This window comes from Apodemus sylvaticus, chromosome 14 (genome assembly GCF_947179515.1).
Source record: "Apodemus sylvaticus chromosome 14, mApoSyl1.1, whole genome shotgun sequence".
NCBI classification, from domain to species: Eukaryota; Metazoa; Chordata; class Mammalia; order Rodentia; family Muridae; genus Apodemus; species Apodemus sylvaticus.
The window spans coordinates 20,505,093-20,521,109 of NC_067485.1; the positions used below are offsets into that span (position 1 = coordinate 20,505,093).

Sequence of the window (16,017 nt, forward strand, 5' to 3'; positions counted from 1 at the left end):
AGTTAAAACTACTCCAGAGGGTGAATTCTAGGCTAGCCAGGGCTTTTTAGTGAGGCCTTGTCAGGAAATTAAAAGTTGGCACTGACTGGGGATGGACCTCCATTGGATTCAACCCCTAGGACCACATACATTGACTTTGGTGGTACATACCTGTAATCCCAACACTCAGGAGTCAGAGACAGGAGATCAGAGGTTCAAGGTCATTTTCTTTTACATAGTAATTTTGAGGTCTGCCCTGGTATACAAGAGATCCTGTCAAAGGTCAAGAAAGGGGGTGGAAGTATTGCTCAGTGGTAGAGTACTTGCCTAGGGAGTATGAGGCCCCCACGTTCAATGGTCACAAATAAGCAGGAGTGTTTGGATCTATTGACATTTCTAGTAAATACGGAGGTTAGCTCCAGCCTCGTGTTTCCCTCATCCCAGCACAGCACGGTCCTGACCTAGGCTGGGGTTGCTTATACCCCACTCTTCAGTGATATGAATGGTCCTTCAGGATTCAGTTTAGGGCAATGGTCTACATGCTATGCATAAGGCAGGTATTTAGTGAGATTTACTTTCAAGGTCAAAGAGAACATCCTCTGAGAGATTTTTATGTCCATGGAAAAGTTTTCCATTGAGGAATGGTTAATCAAAGTTGTTAAGAAAAAGGGCTAGGGGCTGGCAATGTAGCTGGGTCGGTAGAGTGCTCGCCCTGTGTTTGGGAAGCCCGGGCTCAGTGCTGCATGCCTGTACCGCCAGCACTTAGGAGGGGGTGAAGATCAAAATTCAAGGGTATCCTTAGCTACACAGTAAGTTCAGTCAGTCTCTCTCATAAGGAGAGAACTAATTTTTTTTTTTTTTAAAGAATCATTCCTTTTCCCGACAGGATTAGAAAGAACCAATGCAACAGGAATTTTTAAAAATTATATTTAATACAAGTGAATAGATGAGAAGATCTGAAACATTATAAAGCGAAATACACAACAAATAAATAATTTGCACAGGAGAGCCACGCCCTCCATTGCGTACCACTGTCCGGCACGGGAATACTTAAATCCAGTGACAATGGAGAGAGTCCATAAAAATGCTAACCTGTTGTCCCTTGTAGGAAGTTCTTCAAGTATAAAAGTCCAATACAGTGTAAAATAGTATTCAATTTAGTTTGAGTAAAAATTGCAAGTATCGCACTTTCAGAAGGAAAAATATAAAGCCGTCTTTTAAAACTACATACACTACACGAGGAAAGCGGGGACGCCACGAGTTCCCGGTAGACGAGATCCACAGGGGTAAAGCAATCGAGGAAGCACAGAACCAGCGATGTAGCTTGGTTAAAAAAAAAAAAAAACCCAAAAAACAAAAATAAAACAACTCAAGACTAAAATAAACTCAAATGTGTTCAGGAGAGAGTACTCACCTGAACAGTGCACATATGAATTTAAATAAATCCAAAGCCAACGTCTTTAGTTGAATACGTTAATATTTAATACGCTACATCTAGACCTACTGAATAACTTATGCCTTGAGATGAATACATAATTTTACAGTGTCACTTCTAAAGTTCCTTCCTTTAGAGTGCAGCATAGTAAAACTTAAAAATAAATATCTTAAATAGGATTATTATTAAGGCACATTATAAAGTACAAGATCATCAACCGTCGGAGAACTGTAATGTCAAGAACCTTGCTGTCTTAGGTACTGTAGTCGCTAATAAATAGTTTTAAATAGGACTCTGAATTAGATATGAAAAAAGTGTAAAATTATTTTAAAAGGGGGCGGGGTGGGAAGAAAAGAAAGGTCCTTCAGACAGTCCTGAAAGGGTGAGCATCTGCAAACTCTGCTTGCCTTTACCCATAATCCTCTAGTCTATGTAATAAATAGAAAGACAAGTGGTGTGGTGAAAGCCCGACCGGCAGATAAAATCATCCCCAAGTGACATGGGATGGGGAGAGGAATTATAACATGACAAGTTCCTCCCACGAGTACAAGTGACGGACTCTTTCCTGGTGTGTGCTATTGATTGTCTGAGCGGCTGGTGCAGTATCAATGGCTCCACAACCCCACTCGTCCACAGGACAGATGAGAAAATAGCTTTGGTACCTGTCCACCACCGTACTCGCCAGCCATCATGCTCCTAAACTGATTGTTCGATGCCCTTTTTTATTTTTTTGAGCTGGCGAAAACACTACCTCCTGCCTCAACAAAGTTCCGCAGGCCCGCAGTTACTGCAACGAAGGACAACCAGCGCTTTTGCTGTCTTGTTTTCTTTCTTTCTTTCTTTCTTTTTCTTTTTTTTTAAATCTACTTTTACACGTAATTCAAGCTACATATTGCTCACTCCGTATTCCCTGGTTCAACTAGATTCACGTAGCATTTTCTAACTTGGAAAAGGCAGTTTGCTTCCCTGATACTATAAAAAAGAGCAAAAAATAAAAATCCCAATACAAAAGTGAAGTCCTGTTTGTACCCCTGCCATCATGTCCTAGTGGCTATTCTGTGTAACTCAGGCTCTTTGGGATTGACTTCAAGAACTGTTTCTCGCCCTCCCTTTCTCCCCTTCCCATTTGCTGCAGTACCCGGAAGCACAGAAAACAAGTAACACCTCTGCTTCACACTAGCCTTGCTTTCTCTCTTGAAAGCCATCAAGTCAACATTAACTTTCTCATTAGCTACTAAAAACTGGGAAATTGGGAGGGAAAGAGAAACCCTTTTGACTTTGATCAGACGGCTGGTTCTACTGCATTCGGTCTGTCTGCAGCTGTTGAGGCTGATACTGGCCAAAGGCGGCCGCGGCTGCAGCAGCTGCAGCCGCAGCAGCAGCTGTCCCGGGCGCAGCGGCGGTGATGGGCTGCTGGACAGCATAGCTGTAGCCCCCGGTGGTCACGTAGCCTGCAGCAGCTGGGGATGCTGCATAGGGGTACTGGTCATAGGCAGCGGCCGCTGCGGCTGCAGCTGCTGCGGCTGAGTACTGTGCGTAGGCAGCTCCAGTGTAATCAATGTACGGTGTGGTGGACGCCGCAGCTGCTGTGGGCTGCACGTGGGGAATGACCACTCCAGGCTGCACAAAAGCCTGTGGGTAGACGTAGTGGGCGGGGATCCTGTTAAGAAATGAGAAACAGAGTCAGGGCACAGTCATCTCTCTGCTCAGAGATGGAGACAAACTCAAATTTAGTGGTTGCTATCAACATAGGGTTGCCATGATATCTACTCTTTAGCGGACCCATTTGATGCTCCCTTGAGAGAATTCTTTAACAGCATCAAGAAAAACGGAATGACATTCTCCCTGTTAAAGAGTTTTTACTCTGACTTCGAACCCTGGTAGCACACATGCCACGTTTGGAAAATGAATCATGATTAGCCCAGGGATGTGCATGGAAGACAAATTTAACAGGGGGCTTTATGAATTCTGAAAAAACTCATAGAGTTCATCTAAGAAAGATAAGTCTAGCAAATAGGAAGAAAATATCCATGCTGGGAATACAGGGCTCAGAAAGTTGTCAAGAGACAGAACCGTTCTGTGGGGGATGGCGGCCTGGCAATTAAAGGGAGAACAGACTCCAGTGGGCTCTATCAGGGCAACCCTATTTGAAATCGCTAGGCAGACTCAGCACACATTAATCTCTCTGCAACCTCAGTCACCCTGATTAAAAAAAAAATCATAATTACAAAAGAAGCAGGCGACAAAATAAAATAAAATAAAACCTCAAACCAGGAGTTTCAAGGTTCACACGTGTGGGAAGCACAGCAGACACACTCCTCACACGACAGTAGTGTGGTTCACTTGGGTCACAAAAAGGCTGTTGTGGGAAGCTACCAAAGTGCCGTTAACAGTCCCCGCGCAGAGATTCACAAAGAGGTGTGCGACACATTCCGATCTCTCTTTGATTTGTTTTTCCCCCCAATAAGGACAGATCGGTCAATCGAACCTTTTTGACTACCAGGCAGCTGAGGCTCAGCCAGCGTGTTTGTCTCCATGCAAGGCAGACAGAAAGGGGTCGGGAGTTGGTGAACTCAATGGAGAAGCTGGGGACAGGAAAAACACAACCAAATGTCTCGGAACTTGATAGAGACTCAAAAGACAGGCGTTGTAAGGCAGCACTCGTTCTGCATGCCCACAGCTCTTAGGGGTAGCCTCCGTGTCAGAAGAACTTGATTTATTAACCTATCTGCTTTTGATCCACCCAGATGGGTGGTTAATAGTTTGTACAGTTTAGTTGTATGGTCATGGGTTACCCTGACAAGAGCCAAGAACATGTAATAAAATCAAGAATCATTTTAAGTGCTGTAGTCACATCTCACAGACAGGTCAGACCTGAGACCCTTTCTTAAAAGTTGGTTAATTAAAAAGAAAAAAATCACAAGAAGTTTGTTTACAAACAAAGGGTGGCGGCTGCAGCTGCCCCTCTTAAGTCCCCTACCGCCCATTTTCAAAGTCCTACCTCGAGTATCTGACTTATTTTTGTCTTTCTTTAAACGAATCTCCCTCACAACCCCCTACCCTTTCTAAAAATAGAACACAGTCATGTTATCTCGCTGTCAACAAGACCAACTTATTATTAGTAGTAGCACAGGCACAAATAACTGTCTTCAAATTTTAAAGAACACAAAACATCACATTCAGTCTCTTCAAAAATGCAAGAATGATTTTTTCTTTCTTTCTTTCTTTCTTTCTTTCTTTTCCTTCCTTCCTTCCTTCCTTCCTTCCTTCCTTCCTTCCTTCCTTCCTTCCTTCCTTCCTTCCTTCCTTCCTTCCTTCTTTCCTTCTTTCCTTCCTTCCTTTCTTGTCTCCAGAATTCTATGGAATCACTCATTAAGAACATCCATGGAAAAACTGAATTTATCAGAGAGGGTGGTGAACTCTGTCTTCCCTGAGATAAAAATACATTTGATTTTACTAGAATTGTAGCTCTTTCCCAGTGCCAGCAGAAACCATGTCACCAAGTGTTTCTGAGGACACTCAGAGATGTTCTTAACTTCATGTCAGAAACCAGGCGCCGTGCGTGGTCATGCACACACTCAGAACTCTGTGGCACATCAGGTGACTGGCTCACCCTTGGTGACAGGTGTGGCCGTGTAAAGTACTGCCCCCAGAGCCGATGGGCCCATAATGTGCAGACACAGCTAAGAGAGCCTCCTCTCCTGCCAGTTTACATGTGGTGACGGGCAGCAGAGGCTGCAGCTGGGCTATTTTTGAGCCTGTCATGCGACAAGGGTTTCCAGCGGATAAAATGTCTTTATAAGGCCAAAGTGAAACATCTATCAGCTACAAAGGCCAGCCAGTCAGAACCTCACTGATACAGAGACATTAACCCTTCGTACCTGCCTCCAGTGTTCTCAGGACAGCCTGTCAGTTGATAGGTTTGTATTTTCAAATAACGGAGCAACTCAAAGGAGGTTTATTCTACGCGGAGGAATGATTTAAAGTGGAGAAAGTCTTGCTTCAAGAGTTACTGTCTATGTATTTATGTTAATGACTACTTCTGATTGGGCAGAGCCACTGGATGAGAATGTAATTTTTTTTTATTTTTATTTTTTTTTGTATTTTCGAGACAGGGTTTCTCTGTATAGCCCTGGCTGTCCTGGAACTCACTCTGTAGACCAGGCTGGCCTTGAACTCAGAAATCCACCTGCCTCTGCCTCCCAAGTGCTGTGATTAAAGGCGTGTGCCACCACCACCTGGCTGAGAATATAATTTATTTTTCTAGAAGATCAGATCTCTACACGAAGGCTGGCCGGGACAAGGAAGATGTCAGAAAGGCAAATGAAGACCTGGGGTCTTTAAACGATCATGGAGAAAGGGAGCCCACAGGAACCCAGAGAGTCACGTCCCAGAGGGACTCTCACGTCTCAATTCAGGCAGAAGGCAGCAGAGGACTGAAGAATGTATTGAGAGTTCTTTTAGTAGCTTAATAAACTCAGTAAGACAGTCTGGTAATGCCCCTCCTACTAGAATTCTACCAACTTCCAGCTCCTAATTCACAATAGAATACGCATACCAGGCAGCTACAAAGCTCACAAGTCAAGTAAACACCCTGGGTGACTCAAGAAAACTACGTTTTCCTTCTAGCCCCATTTCTCTCTTTGATTTCCTTCCTTCCTTCCTTCCTTCCTTCCTTCCTTCCTTCCTTCCTTCCTTCCTTCCTTCCTTCCTTCCTTCCTTCCTTCCTTCCTTCCTTCCTTCCTCCCTCCCTCCCTCCCTCCCTCCCTTCCTTCCTTCCTTCCTTTCTTCCTTCCTTCCTTCCTTCCTTTGACAAGGTCTCTTTATGTAGCCCAGGCTGACTTCCAAATTTATAGTCATTGTGCCTCACAGCCTCCAGAGCTCTGGTGTCCCACCGTGTGCCACCATGCCGGGCTAGTCTCTGTGACTTTCAAAGCAATAACATAAGTTAACTCTTCCAGTCTATTTGCTGAATCTTGACCAGTTCTTCCCTTCATCCATTTGCCCGTAAGAGTGATCTCTAATACCACACAAACCGTTTCTTAAATCTTATCGTTTTGGGCCTTTTGTTGCATCTAACCTTTCTTTGAGCCCACCTTCATATTTCCTGGACTTGTCATTGATCATCAGATTCCACTTTGGCACATGACATCTATTCCTCACCCAGGATGCCAACCCTCCCCCAGTCTCTACGCCCCCCTATCCATCCACCCTAGATCTAGCCCTAGGTACACACAAACTTTTGGAAGTCCACTTCTCTTTAGCTCATGGTGTTCCTATGTGAAAGAGAATGATGTTTTTCCAGCCCAGAGATACTGTACATGAAAGTTCTCCCTGAGAGGAGCCTCCAGTGGGCGGTACAGTCGATGCTTAATAACGTACTTCCCCCTCCCCCCTCCTCCTAAGATCTAGCTCATCGTCTTCATGAAAGCTTCCTTGAGACCTACTCATTTGCTGTCTCTCTCCTTTTGTCTGATGCCCTTCCCAGCACTGATTATTTTATTTAATTAGTAGGCGATGAGACGGTGACATTGTGCCTTTTCTGGCTATAGCTTAACATCAAGGAATGGAAACAGCTTCCAAGGTGAGGCAGACCATGACTCTGAACTTGGACTCACATTCTAACACAGCCAGAGGTTTTGTGGTCAGCGGGAGGCTAATTAACCTGTCTGGACTTGTTGTGTTTATTCTCAAGAAAGGTCCTTAACGGTGTCTTTTTCAAAGGCTCATCGTTAGAATCAAATGTCACAATTCATGTGGCTCTCTCATCTGTTCTGTGCACGGAGTACACTGGGGTCATCTATAGCATACAGCTAAACACTGAAATGGGGGCTCAGTAAATGCTTAAGTGCATGATTAACTTTGTGTAAACTAATCCTTAAATCTCTACTCAACAAAGCTGCAGCATCTCCTTTCCAGAGCTTTGGTGAGAAAATACTCCTTTCAGAGACCATTTACTTAAGACGCTGGTGCTCACCAAACCCCCAAGTTCATCGGCTCTCTGCTGCATCAGAAGTCCTTTCAACTAATATGTTTGTCTTTAAAAACCTTAGGTGACCCTGGGGGCCGTTTAAGGACTGCAGAAAATGAATTGTCTTCTCACTAGCCTTTCAAACGAGTGCGACATTAAAAGTTCTCAAGCTTGCTTCCAGGGAAGTCTGAAATAAGAACACATGGCATTCAGACACAGTTTAGAGTGGCCAGGTGTGATTTGTTGGTTACAGACTTGGAATCGGGGCGGTGCTAAGAAGCACTCAAAAAAGAAACGAGAAACCTCAGTTGGTCTACCTGGAATGCTATCTGTTTCTAATCTCAAGTTCAACTTGAGTCTCAAGTTCAAACAATTTATGCACACAGTAACAATCACCATTCATCATGAAGACAGTTAATATCAGACGAGATGGAAAACAAAAGATTACTGTAAAAACACACTTGATTTATAAGTCCCATGAAATACATATCACCCCGGGGCTTCTCCTCTTCTTTGAGTTACTTTCTTTATCAAGGATTCTGAAGGGCTGCCAGAGCCAGGCCGGTTATACCCAGCTGGTCCATGAGAGCACTGTAGCTTGCACACTGAGCCTCTCTGCTGAGTCTCCTTGCTTGTTTATCTCACCACACACCATTTAGACACACCCAGCGCTGTCATCTACTTCAAGTCTACTCTCCTCCTCACGGGCTGGTTCCTGTTCTCCCAATCCATGTATTTTCCTGGGATTCTGAATGATGCCAAGTCGCTTCTCAAGGAGTGATTCTTGGCTGCTCTGCCGCCTTCTTGCTTCCCGTCCCTACCCCCACCCCCACCAGATAAAGACACAACTTCTTTTTACAAAGTACTGGGCACATAAGAAGAGCAGTTAATCGATTTGGTTTTACACCTTCAGATGTGTTTTCTTCCATAGTCTCAAGTTGACTGATACAGCAGTGGGAGAAGGGAGGGAATGGAGGGAGGGAGGGAAAGAGGGAATAAGAGGGGTGGACGGATGGAGGAAATGTGACCCAGTCAACTCGTCTAAGATGAGTTGTCTAAGATGGCTTGGAAGGGGCTTTAAGTACAGAGCTATACATAACTGTAGCTTTTTAAAAAGCTGCAGGTGTCTCTAAGAATGAGTTACTAATAGATTAAAATAACAAGAGGGTACTAAGAAGATATCCATAAGAATATGGCTTCTTCTAAGTCAACTTGCTACTTGTTTTGTGTTTAGCCTCTATTAGGAGATGCTCATAGTAGGTATCTATCTGTGAAGACAGATTCTAGCCTTCTAGGTGACACAGGAAGATCTTTAGATGATGAGCTGGTTAACAATAAAATTCTTTAATGAGCTTGGATATCCAAAAAAGAACTAGAGTTACAAAAGTATCAATCAGGTGGAAGATGGAGGAAACAGACTCTAATGTCCCAGATAAACGGATGGTGGCCTTCCTCCTGTGTCCTGTTTAATGTCATGAAACTGGGGACTTAAGGGGCTGGTGGTGATAACAGGACCCAGAGAAAACACGGATGTGAGCAGGCTGCTCACCTGTCAGGTCCGAAATGTGGGAGTTAGTACTGTGCTACTCAAAACAAAAACCAAACAGAATTAAGGGGGTGGGGAAGCCCAAACTGGTGAGTGTTAAAACAATCCGAATAGAACTCGTGAAACTTCATCAGAAGACCTGGCAGTAGACAGACAATGCGGAAAGAAAAGCCCGTTCCCAGAAAAACAGAGACTTTATGACATGCAAGCAGTGAATCTGTATTCTTACAGAGAGGAATCACACGATTTAGCACTCACTACAAAAGAAAAAATGTTAAATGGAAGTCACAGGCTAATAGCTTAAAAGCAGGAGGGGGGAAAAAGAGCCTTTGCTTCCCATGGCAAAGTCAAAAGGTCAACACTGCTCACCACCACCACCAAACTCAAACGGCAAAGAGCCCCTTCCCCAAGAAAGAGAAGACACTGCAGCTCTGTTCAATTAAGTCAAAGCACACAGTTTAGCTATCAACACCACTTCATGACTGTAATAAATGAAAATAAAGCACACGGAAGGCTATCAAGTATAGTGAAAAAATAAAAAATAAAGACAGCACCACCAACATCCATGCATGGTTAATCACCATCTGAGCTTGTGTGTCTGAGTCTACTGGTTACAGAGTTTAACTCCAAACAGAACTAGTCCACCTCTCCTCAGCGCATCCTTCTGATCAGTTAGCTTAACTGTATACGAGCCCTGTCAGGTTAGAAAGAGATAAATCACATTGAGTCAAGCCAACAGCAGGAATGATGAACAGGACACATGTCTGTGCACAAGTCATACCTGGTATTTTTGATTTTGATTTTGTTTTGTTTTGTTTAATTATAAGCCCAACATTTGGCTGGCTTGGAGACTGCATACTTGGTCATATAACTTGGCTCATCTAAAAATATTTATAGTATCAGCATTAAAAAATACATAATCATATATATATATAAATATGCAAAACCTGGAACGTTCTGGTATCGTCGACCTTGTCTGCTCATAACGAAGAGGCAGGGGGACAAATAGTGGCCGTGGTATAACTTTGGAGGGCCTGGTGAGTTGACTTACCCAAAAGGTCTCTGGATAAGGGCCGGGTGAAGTTGCTGAACTCCAAAGGCAAAACCTAGCAAATAAAACACACCACAATTCTCATGTGTGCACAGTTAGAGGCTCACTGTCCCTACACAGGAACTACAGTCACAATCTGTGATTTAAAAGGAACCACTCCTATGAAACTGTTCTTTATATATGAAAAATAGACATGCTTTATAAATGTTATCATTCCTCCTAAGTAAACATTTGAATAGACTAAGATTGGAAAACTTAAAAAAAAAACCACTCTGCGAAGTTTACTTAACAGACATAAAAAAAGATTTGAAAATATTTAGAGACCCAAGAGCAACAATGAAGTTAAATTCATAAATATTCCTACAGTTCTAACCCACGAGCAAAGAAGAAGAAGAAGAAGAAGAAGAAGGAAGAAAGAAAGAAAGAAAGAAAGAAAGAAAGAAAGAAAGAAAGAAAGAAAGAAAGAAAGAAAAAGAGTCTTTGCAATTTGGGACATTATGACCTGCCTTGAAAAGTTTTACATTTTACAGTTTATAGTATTAAAATTCTATAAAAACAAAATTCCCCATTGCTCTTTTAAGAATAGTACATGTGCTATTCTTACAGTTTTATAGAGAAGATGTTTTAGAAAGACAGAGTTTTAAATTTTCGTGGGGATTTCTCCATGTATTCCCTTTCTGACAGTGGAGTTGCTGAACCGAAATGTCAACCTCTCTCTAAACTTCCCCAGGAAAGGCCAAGTGAAGAGCTTGGGATTCTGGCAACAAAGTTGCTTGCCTAAAGAATCGGAGTCATTTGCTCAGTCCTCAAGGGAATTGTTTTTTCAGTAAATGTAAAGAACAGTCCCAAATAATACAACAGATTTTCACACAGGCAAAGCTATATTGTAAACTAACAGCTATGGGGATTTTTTATTTTTAGTAAATTGTTTTCTGGTCTCCAAGTTTAAAAAAAAAATCATTCAAAAACAAAACAAAAACCCCAAAAATGTAAACTGTGAAGGTGAAATCATCCAATGTATAAGTTTTTGATTGCTAGAACTCTATATGATTTTTATGTGAAAATAGGTGCTAAGATCCTCTCAGGTCAGGGTTCAGATCACGCATGCTCCGAACACAGTGTAACTGGCCTAGACCACATTAAGAAAGGAGGCTCACTGACTGGAGATGACAAGGCCCATATAATGTGTACCTTTTTATCCACAAGTGGCTTGTAAAAATCAGATAATGGGAAGCAGACAGAAATATCTACCATTGTATAGGAAACACACGAGTTAACTTTTGAGTGCAAGCTATCTGTACCCTAAGTTCTGTTTTTGAACGTAGACACATCTCAAGTACTCAGAGGCGTGCTTACAATGCTCATGTATCTTTAATGCCTTGGTGGAATAACCAGCTCAGGTTTTACCAAACAGGACCACAGACCTGTTCTCAGGAAGCTGCTGTTTCTGGGCTGGGGGTGGAAGTGGGAATCTGTGGAGAGGTGGCAGAGCTCACCTGGTTGCATGATTCTCGGTTTTGCTCCCAAGTACGCCAGATTCACATTGGCCTTCCTGCCATCGATGATGGGGTTGGGATCCTTGCAGGCCCCTCTCAGCTGCAGCCCGGTCAGCCATGGTGACCTTAGCAACATACACAGACATACACACAGAGAGCCCTCAGTTAACCCCTGAAGGAAAAGTATTGAAGTCATTGAGCTGGCTTGCTTTCTTTCTTATTTGGGAGGGGTTTGGAACATTAACTCTTCCTTCTCTGCCTAAAAATAAAAATAATAATGAGCAGAAAGAAGAAAGGAAAGAAGGACCCCCCTCCGCCCCCACCCAAAGTCCTAAGGGTGCTAGTGTGGGGCCTAACAGAGATTTGGAAGCCACAATTCTGAATTCGCAGGTAGATTTACCCTTTACATTCCCACCGAGGCCCCAGAGGCAATGTGGACTTTAAACAAAGTCCAGCCCCAAAGCAGCCAGTTGCTCCCAACAGACAAACCCTCCCCAGGGACAATAGCTGTCCCGCTCCAGGCCTCTCTGCTCTTTGCATTGCCGAATTTGTCCCTTTAAATCTCCAGGAAGCTTAATGTGCTGTTTCAGTTAGGCAAACACCCAGAGGTGCAGCTTTTCTTTTTCCTTTTAGAATCTACCTTTGAATTAAAAGGTAGTGGGGGGAAAAAGGAGGGGGAAAGACCTCCTCAGTGTCTCTTCTTACACACACACACACACATACACACACACACACACACACACACACACACACACACACACACACACACAGTCTTTTCTTTTTTTAAACAAAGCACCAGCTCACTTAACAACCAGCCTCCAACCCGGCAATGCCAAAGTGAGGGGCTCAGTTTCCTCCCTCCCGACTCTCTGCATCCCTGATCTGGCTTTCCTTCCCAGGCTTTCAGGGCCACCAAAAGAGCATCGCCTCAGGTCCTCTTGGTACCCCCACGAGGCAGCCACGGCCCCTCGCTTCCCCAAACCCCGTCAGCACTTTAAGTTTCGTCTCAGTTCCGAGTGAACGGGGCGTCCCGCGAGGTCCCACAGAGCCCCTTACCCCAAGCTCTGCCTCTCTAGGGCCTGGGGCCACTCGCTCCCTCCTGGCCTGGCTTTGATTGCCTCGCCAGGACCTCTCTTAGTTGCTCCCCACCCACCCCGAGTCCTTCTTCTGCTTAACTTACAAATCCGTAGCCCCGGGACTTGCCCGTCTGCCGGTCCGTGATGACCACCGCCTCCTCGATGTCTCCGAAGACCTCGAAGTACTTGCGCAGGCTGGCGTCGGTGGTGTGGTAGGGCAGCCCTCCCACGAAGATTTTGGTGTACGTCGTGTCCTTCTGGGTGGTGTGCATCTTCGCACCCGCCCCGCGGCTCGGGCTCCGGCTGCGGCTGCGGCTGCGCCTGGTCCTCGGGCTCCGCGTCTCCCGCAGCGCGCGGCGGCCGCCGGGGGCCGAGGGCGCGCGCGGGGGCGAGGGAGCGGCGTGGGCGCTGGGCGCGCGGCTTCCCAAGTGGCCCACTGTCCCCGACACTCGCCCGGGAGCTCTGCTCCAGTCCCCGCGTCCGGTCACTGTCCAGACCTTCCCGATCGTTCGGGTAACCAGCTCCGTAGCCGCGGACTGTGAGAGCCTTTTTGCACTCACCCCGCGTGAAAGTAAAAAAATAAAATAAAATAAAATAAAATAAAATAATAAAATAAAATAAAATTATCTTTTCTTAAATGCAGAGAGGGTGGTGGTCTCCAAGTCCAGAAGAGGTAGATGTTTCTTTCTCAAAAAAAAAAAAATCTAGTGGCTTGGGTGGGTTGGCTCAGAGGCTACCGTGTCCCGGGGGCGCGGAGGTGGCAGCTGGGGGCGCGGTGCTGGGCCCGGCTCTGGCTGGGAACCGTCCCTCCTGCTTCGGAGCTGCCACACCAGTGTGGACGAGGACCGCTCGCTCTCCAACCCTCTGCTCCTTTTTCTCCAGCGGCCCGGGGGTCGACGCCCGGCTGGGGAGGGGGCGGGCCGGACGCCTGCGATTGGCCGGGACAGCACCTGGGGCGCCCGGCGCCGCCGCCCCCCAGCTGTTGGGAACAGCTGCTTCTCTCCCCGCGCGCGGCGCGGCGCGGCGCTGGGTCGCCTGGCTGGGGCTCTGGCGCTGTTGCTGGGGCAGAGTTGGAAAGGGCTGGAGGCGGCCTGGCTCTGTTGTAGCCTGCTCCTACCGGTCAAAGTCGCAAAGACCCCTGGCGACTCCCGCAGGGACCCAGAGCGAGCAGCTTGACGCTCCGCAGCAGACCACGCGAGCTCTTCCCGCTAGGCCTCGATGGCAAGACCGATTGACTTGAGAGTCCCACCCCCGCCCCCCCTGGGGCCTGGCGTGGTTTGTACAGAGGCCAGTCCCCTCCCAAACACCTGGGACCAAGGAGATCTGCCTCCTCCAGCGATAGGAACCATGAGAAGAGCCCTCAACTTTTTTGGCCTCCAAAAGCTGGTGCTGTGCAAAACCAAGAGGTGGAGTCCCAGGGGTGGTGTGGGGTGGTGTGTAGAATAATAATAATAATAATAATAACCCCTAGCATTTAGGAGTGCTTGAAAAAAACTTTAGCTTTAATGGCTCACAGCTAGCAATGGGTGTCTGTTCTTCAGGCCCTGCCTTCTACTTCAGAGGACCATGAATTAGTACCGCACCTCCCACGACCATCAAATTTGTGCTTCCTGCCTGAGTTAGTTATTCAGGAAGATGGGTACAATGTCTGTCTCAACACAAGTCGCTCCCACCTCCGCCTTTTTTTAACCCCCCCCCCCCCCAGCAAAAAATCTATTTCCTTCTATTTGAATTACAGAACATTTAGTGAATTGACCTCATTTATTTATCTGGATATAATTGTAAAATGTATGATTTCTTTTAAAAAGGGAGGAAAAAAAAAACCCTGTTACATAACGATGGATTTCTCCCAGCAAATTTGGAAGCAGAAGCAGGCTACACTAAACGTAGTATCTATTTATTAATTTAAGCCATCTCATTGGCAGTTCTTTTGCTCAATAGGGCTTTAGACAAATGACGCTTTAAAATCAGTCAATCATACCCCAGGTTTGGATTAAAATACCCCTCCCCCTTATTTTGAGACAGGGACTTGTGTATCCCAGGCTGTCCTAGAACTTTTGGTGTATCACAAGGATTACTTTGAATTTGAACTTCTGATTCTCCTGCCTCGGAGTCCTGAATGCTCGGATTGCAGGCACCTGTCCCATCTCTGGCATTATGGGGTGCTTTGGGAAGGAGCGCAGGGCTTCCTGCCTGTCAGGCGATCACTCGGCAGGCCGACTGAGTTGTATCCCCAGGCCCCTGATGCAAGTATTTAATGTGAACAGGACATTCCACTCTCTGCCCTCACTGCACAAGCGGGTTTTGCTTGGAGAGGCCAGAGCAGTCCCAACACTAATTGCCCCTGAGCTACTCCTTTTGTTTCCTTTTAAACAGGTCAGTGTGTTAACGGAGAGAGCCCCACAGACACACCCCAGTTACTTTCCAGGGCACCTCAGCTGTCAACTCTAGCTGATGAAGAATGTGGGGTTTACAAGGGTGAATGAGAGTCACTAGCAAATATTCTGGTAGGAACTCTTCAATTCATCTTGCTGATTTCCATAGGAGGCTGACTGAGGTTTTGGGGGTCTGTCTAAATCCCCAGCAAGAGATAAGGAAAACTAAAAAAATCTATCTGTGGTTAATCCAGGTGAGAAAAATTAAGCAATTTATAATGTATGTATTTTATATGAAGTGTTAACCTTTTAATACAGTTCCTCATGTGGTGTTGACCCTATAACCATTAAACTATTTTTGTTGCAACTTCTTAACTGTAATTAATACCATAATTATGAATAGCAATGAAATATCTGTGTTTTCCGATGGTTCTTGGGGGGTCACGACCCACTAGTTGAGAACCACTGTTTTAGCCTCTGGGCCCCAATGTGAAAATATAAATCTTTTCCACTGTTTAAGTGAAGTACTAGTTCAGAAGGGACTCTGTGCTAGTAAGATGGAAGATAATTTTTAAAAGTAAGAAAGCAGTCCCTGAAACAGAAGAGGCATGCCTTTTAATATTTAATATTCATCTTACGGTGTCATTTAACAATTATAGTACTTTACTGAAGCGCGGGCAAAAAGCCTGAGAGGGGAGGTGTCTACCAAGAAGTCTCATACACCGTGTGGCCTTGGCTGTCCTGCGTCTTCCTGCAGGGAAAGAGAGCATCTGGGAGATCAGCCAGCCGTGTGGATGATGGTCACTAGGCAAAGTGGAGGGAGCGAAGAGGAAGTTCTTATTCCACAATGGGATAGGCCGTATCCTAGAGCTCAGCCTTGGGAAAGAAACACAGTATTTACTTTGAGGGCTGAAGAACCAATTTAGTAAGGAAAATGCTTGACATGCAAGTGCTAGGACCTGAGTTCGAAACCTTGTATCACCATGAAAAGCTAGCTGTGCTGGCACATCCTGGTCAACTTCCAGCTTCTGTACATACACCTACCACACACACACACACACACACACACACACACACACACACACACA

At 45.3% G+C, this 16,017-nt stretch overlaps 1 protein-coding gene across 1 annotated transcript; it reads right to left on the bottom strand.

The window, feature by feature from the left end:
• Window positions 1-942: 942 nt before the first annotated feature.
• Window positions 943-12,887, bottom strand: Rbm24 (RNA binding motif protein 24). The gene is given in 5 exon segments (XM_052156897.1): window positions 943-3,074; window positions 9,983-10,037; window positions 11,479-11,569; window positions 11,571-11,603; window positions 12,659-12,887. Coding segments are annotated over 5 exon segments (711 nt in total). The 5' UTR covers window positions 12,827-12,887; the 3' UTR covers window positions 943-2,710.
• Between the last annotated feature and the right edge of the window lie 3,130 nt (window positions 12,888-16,017).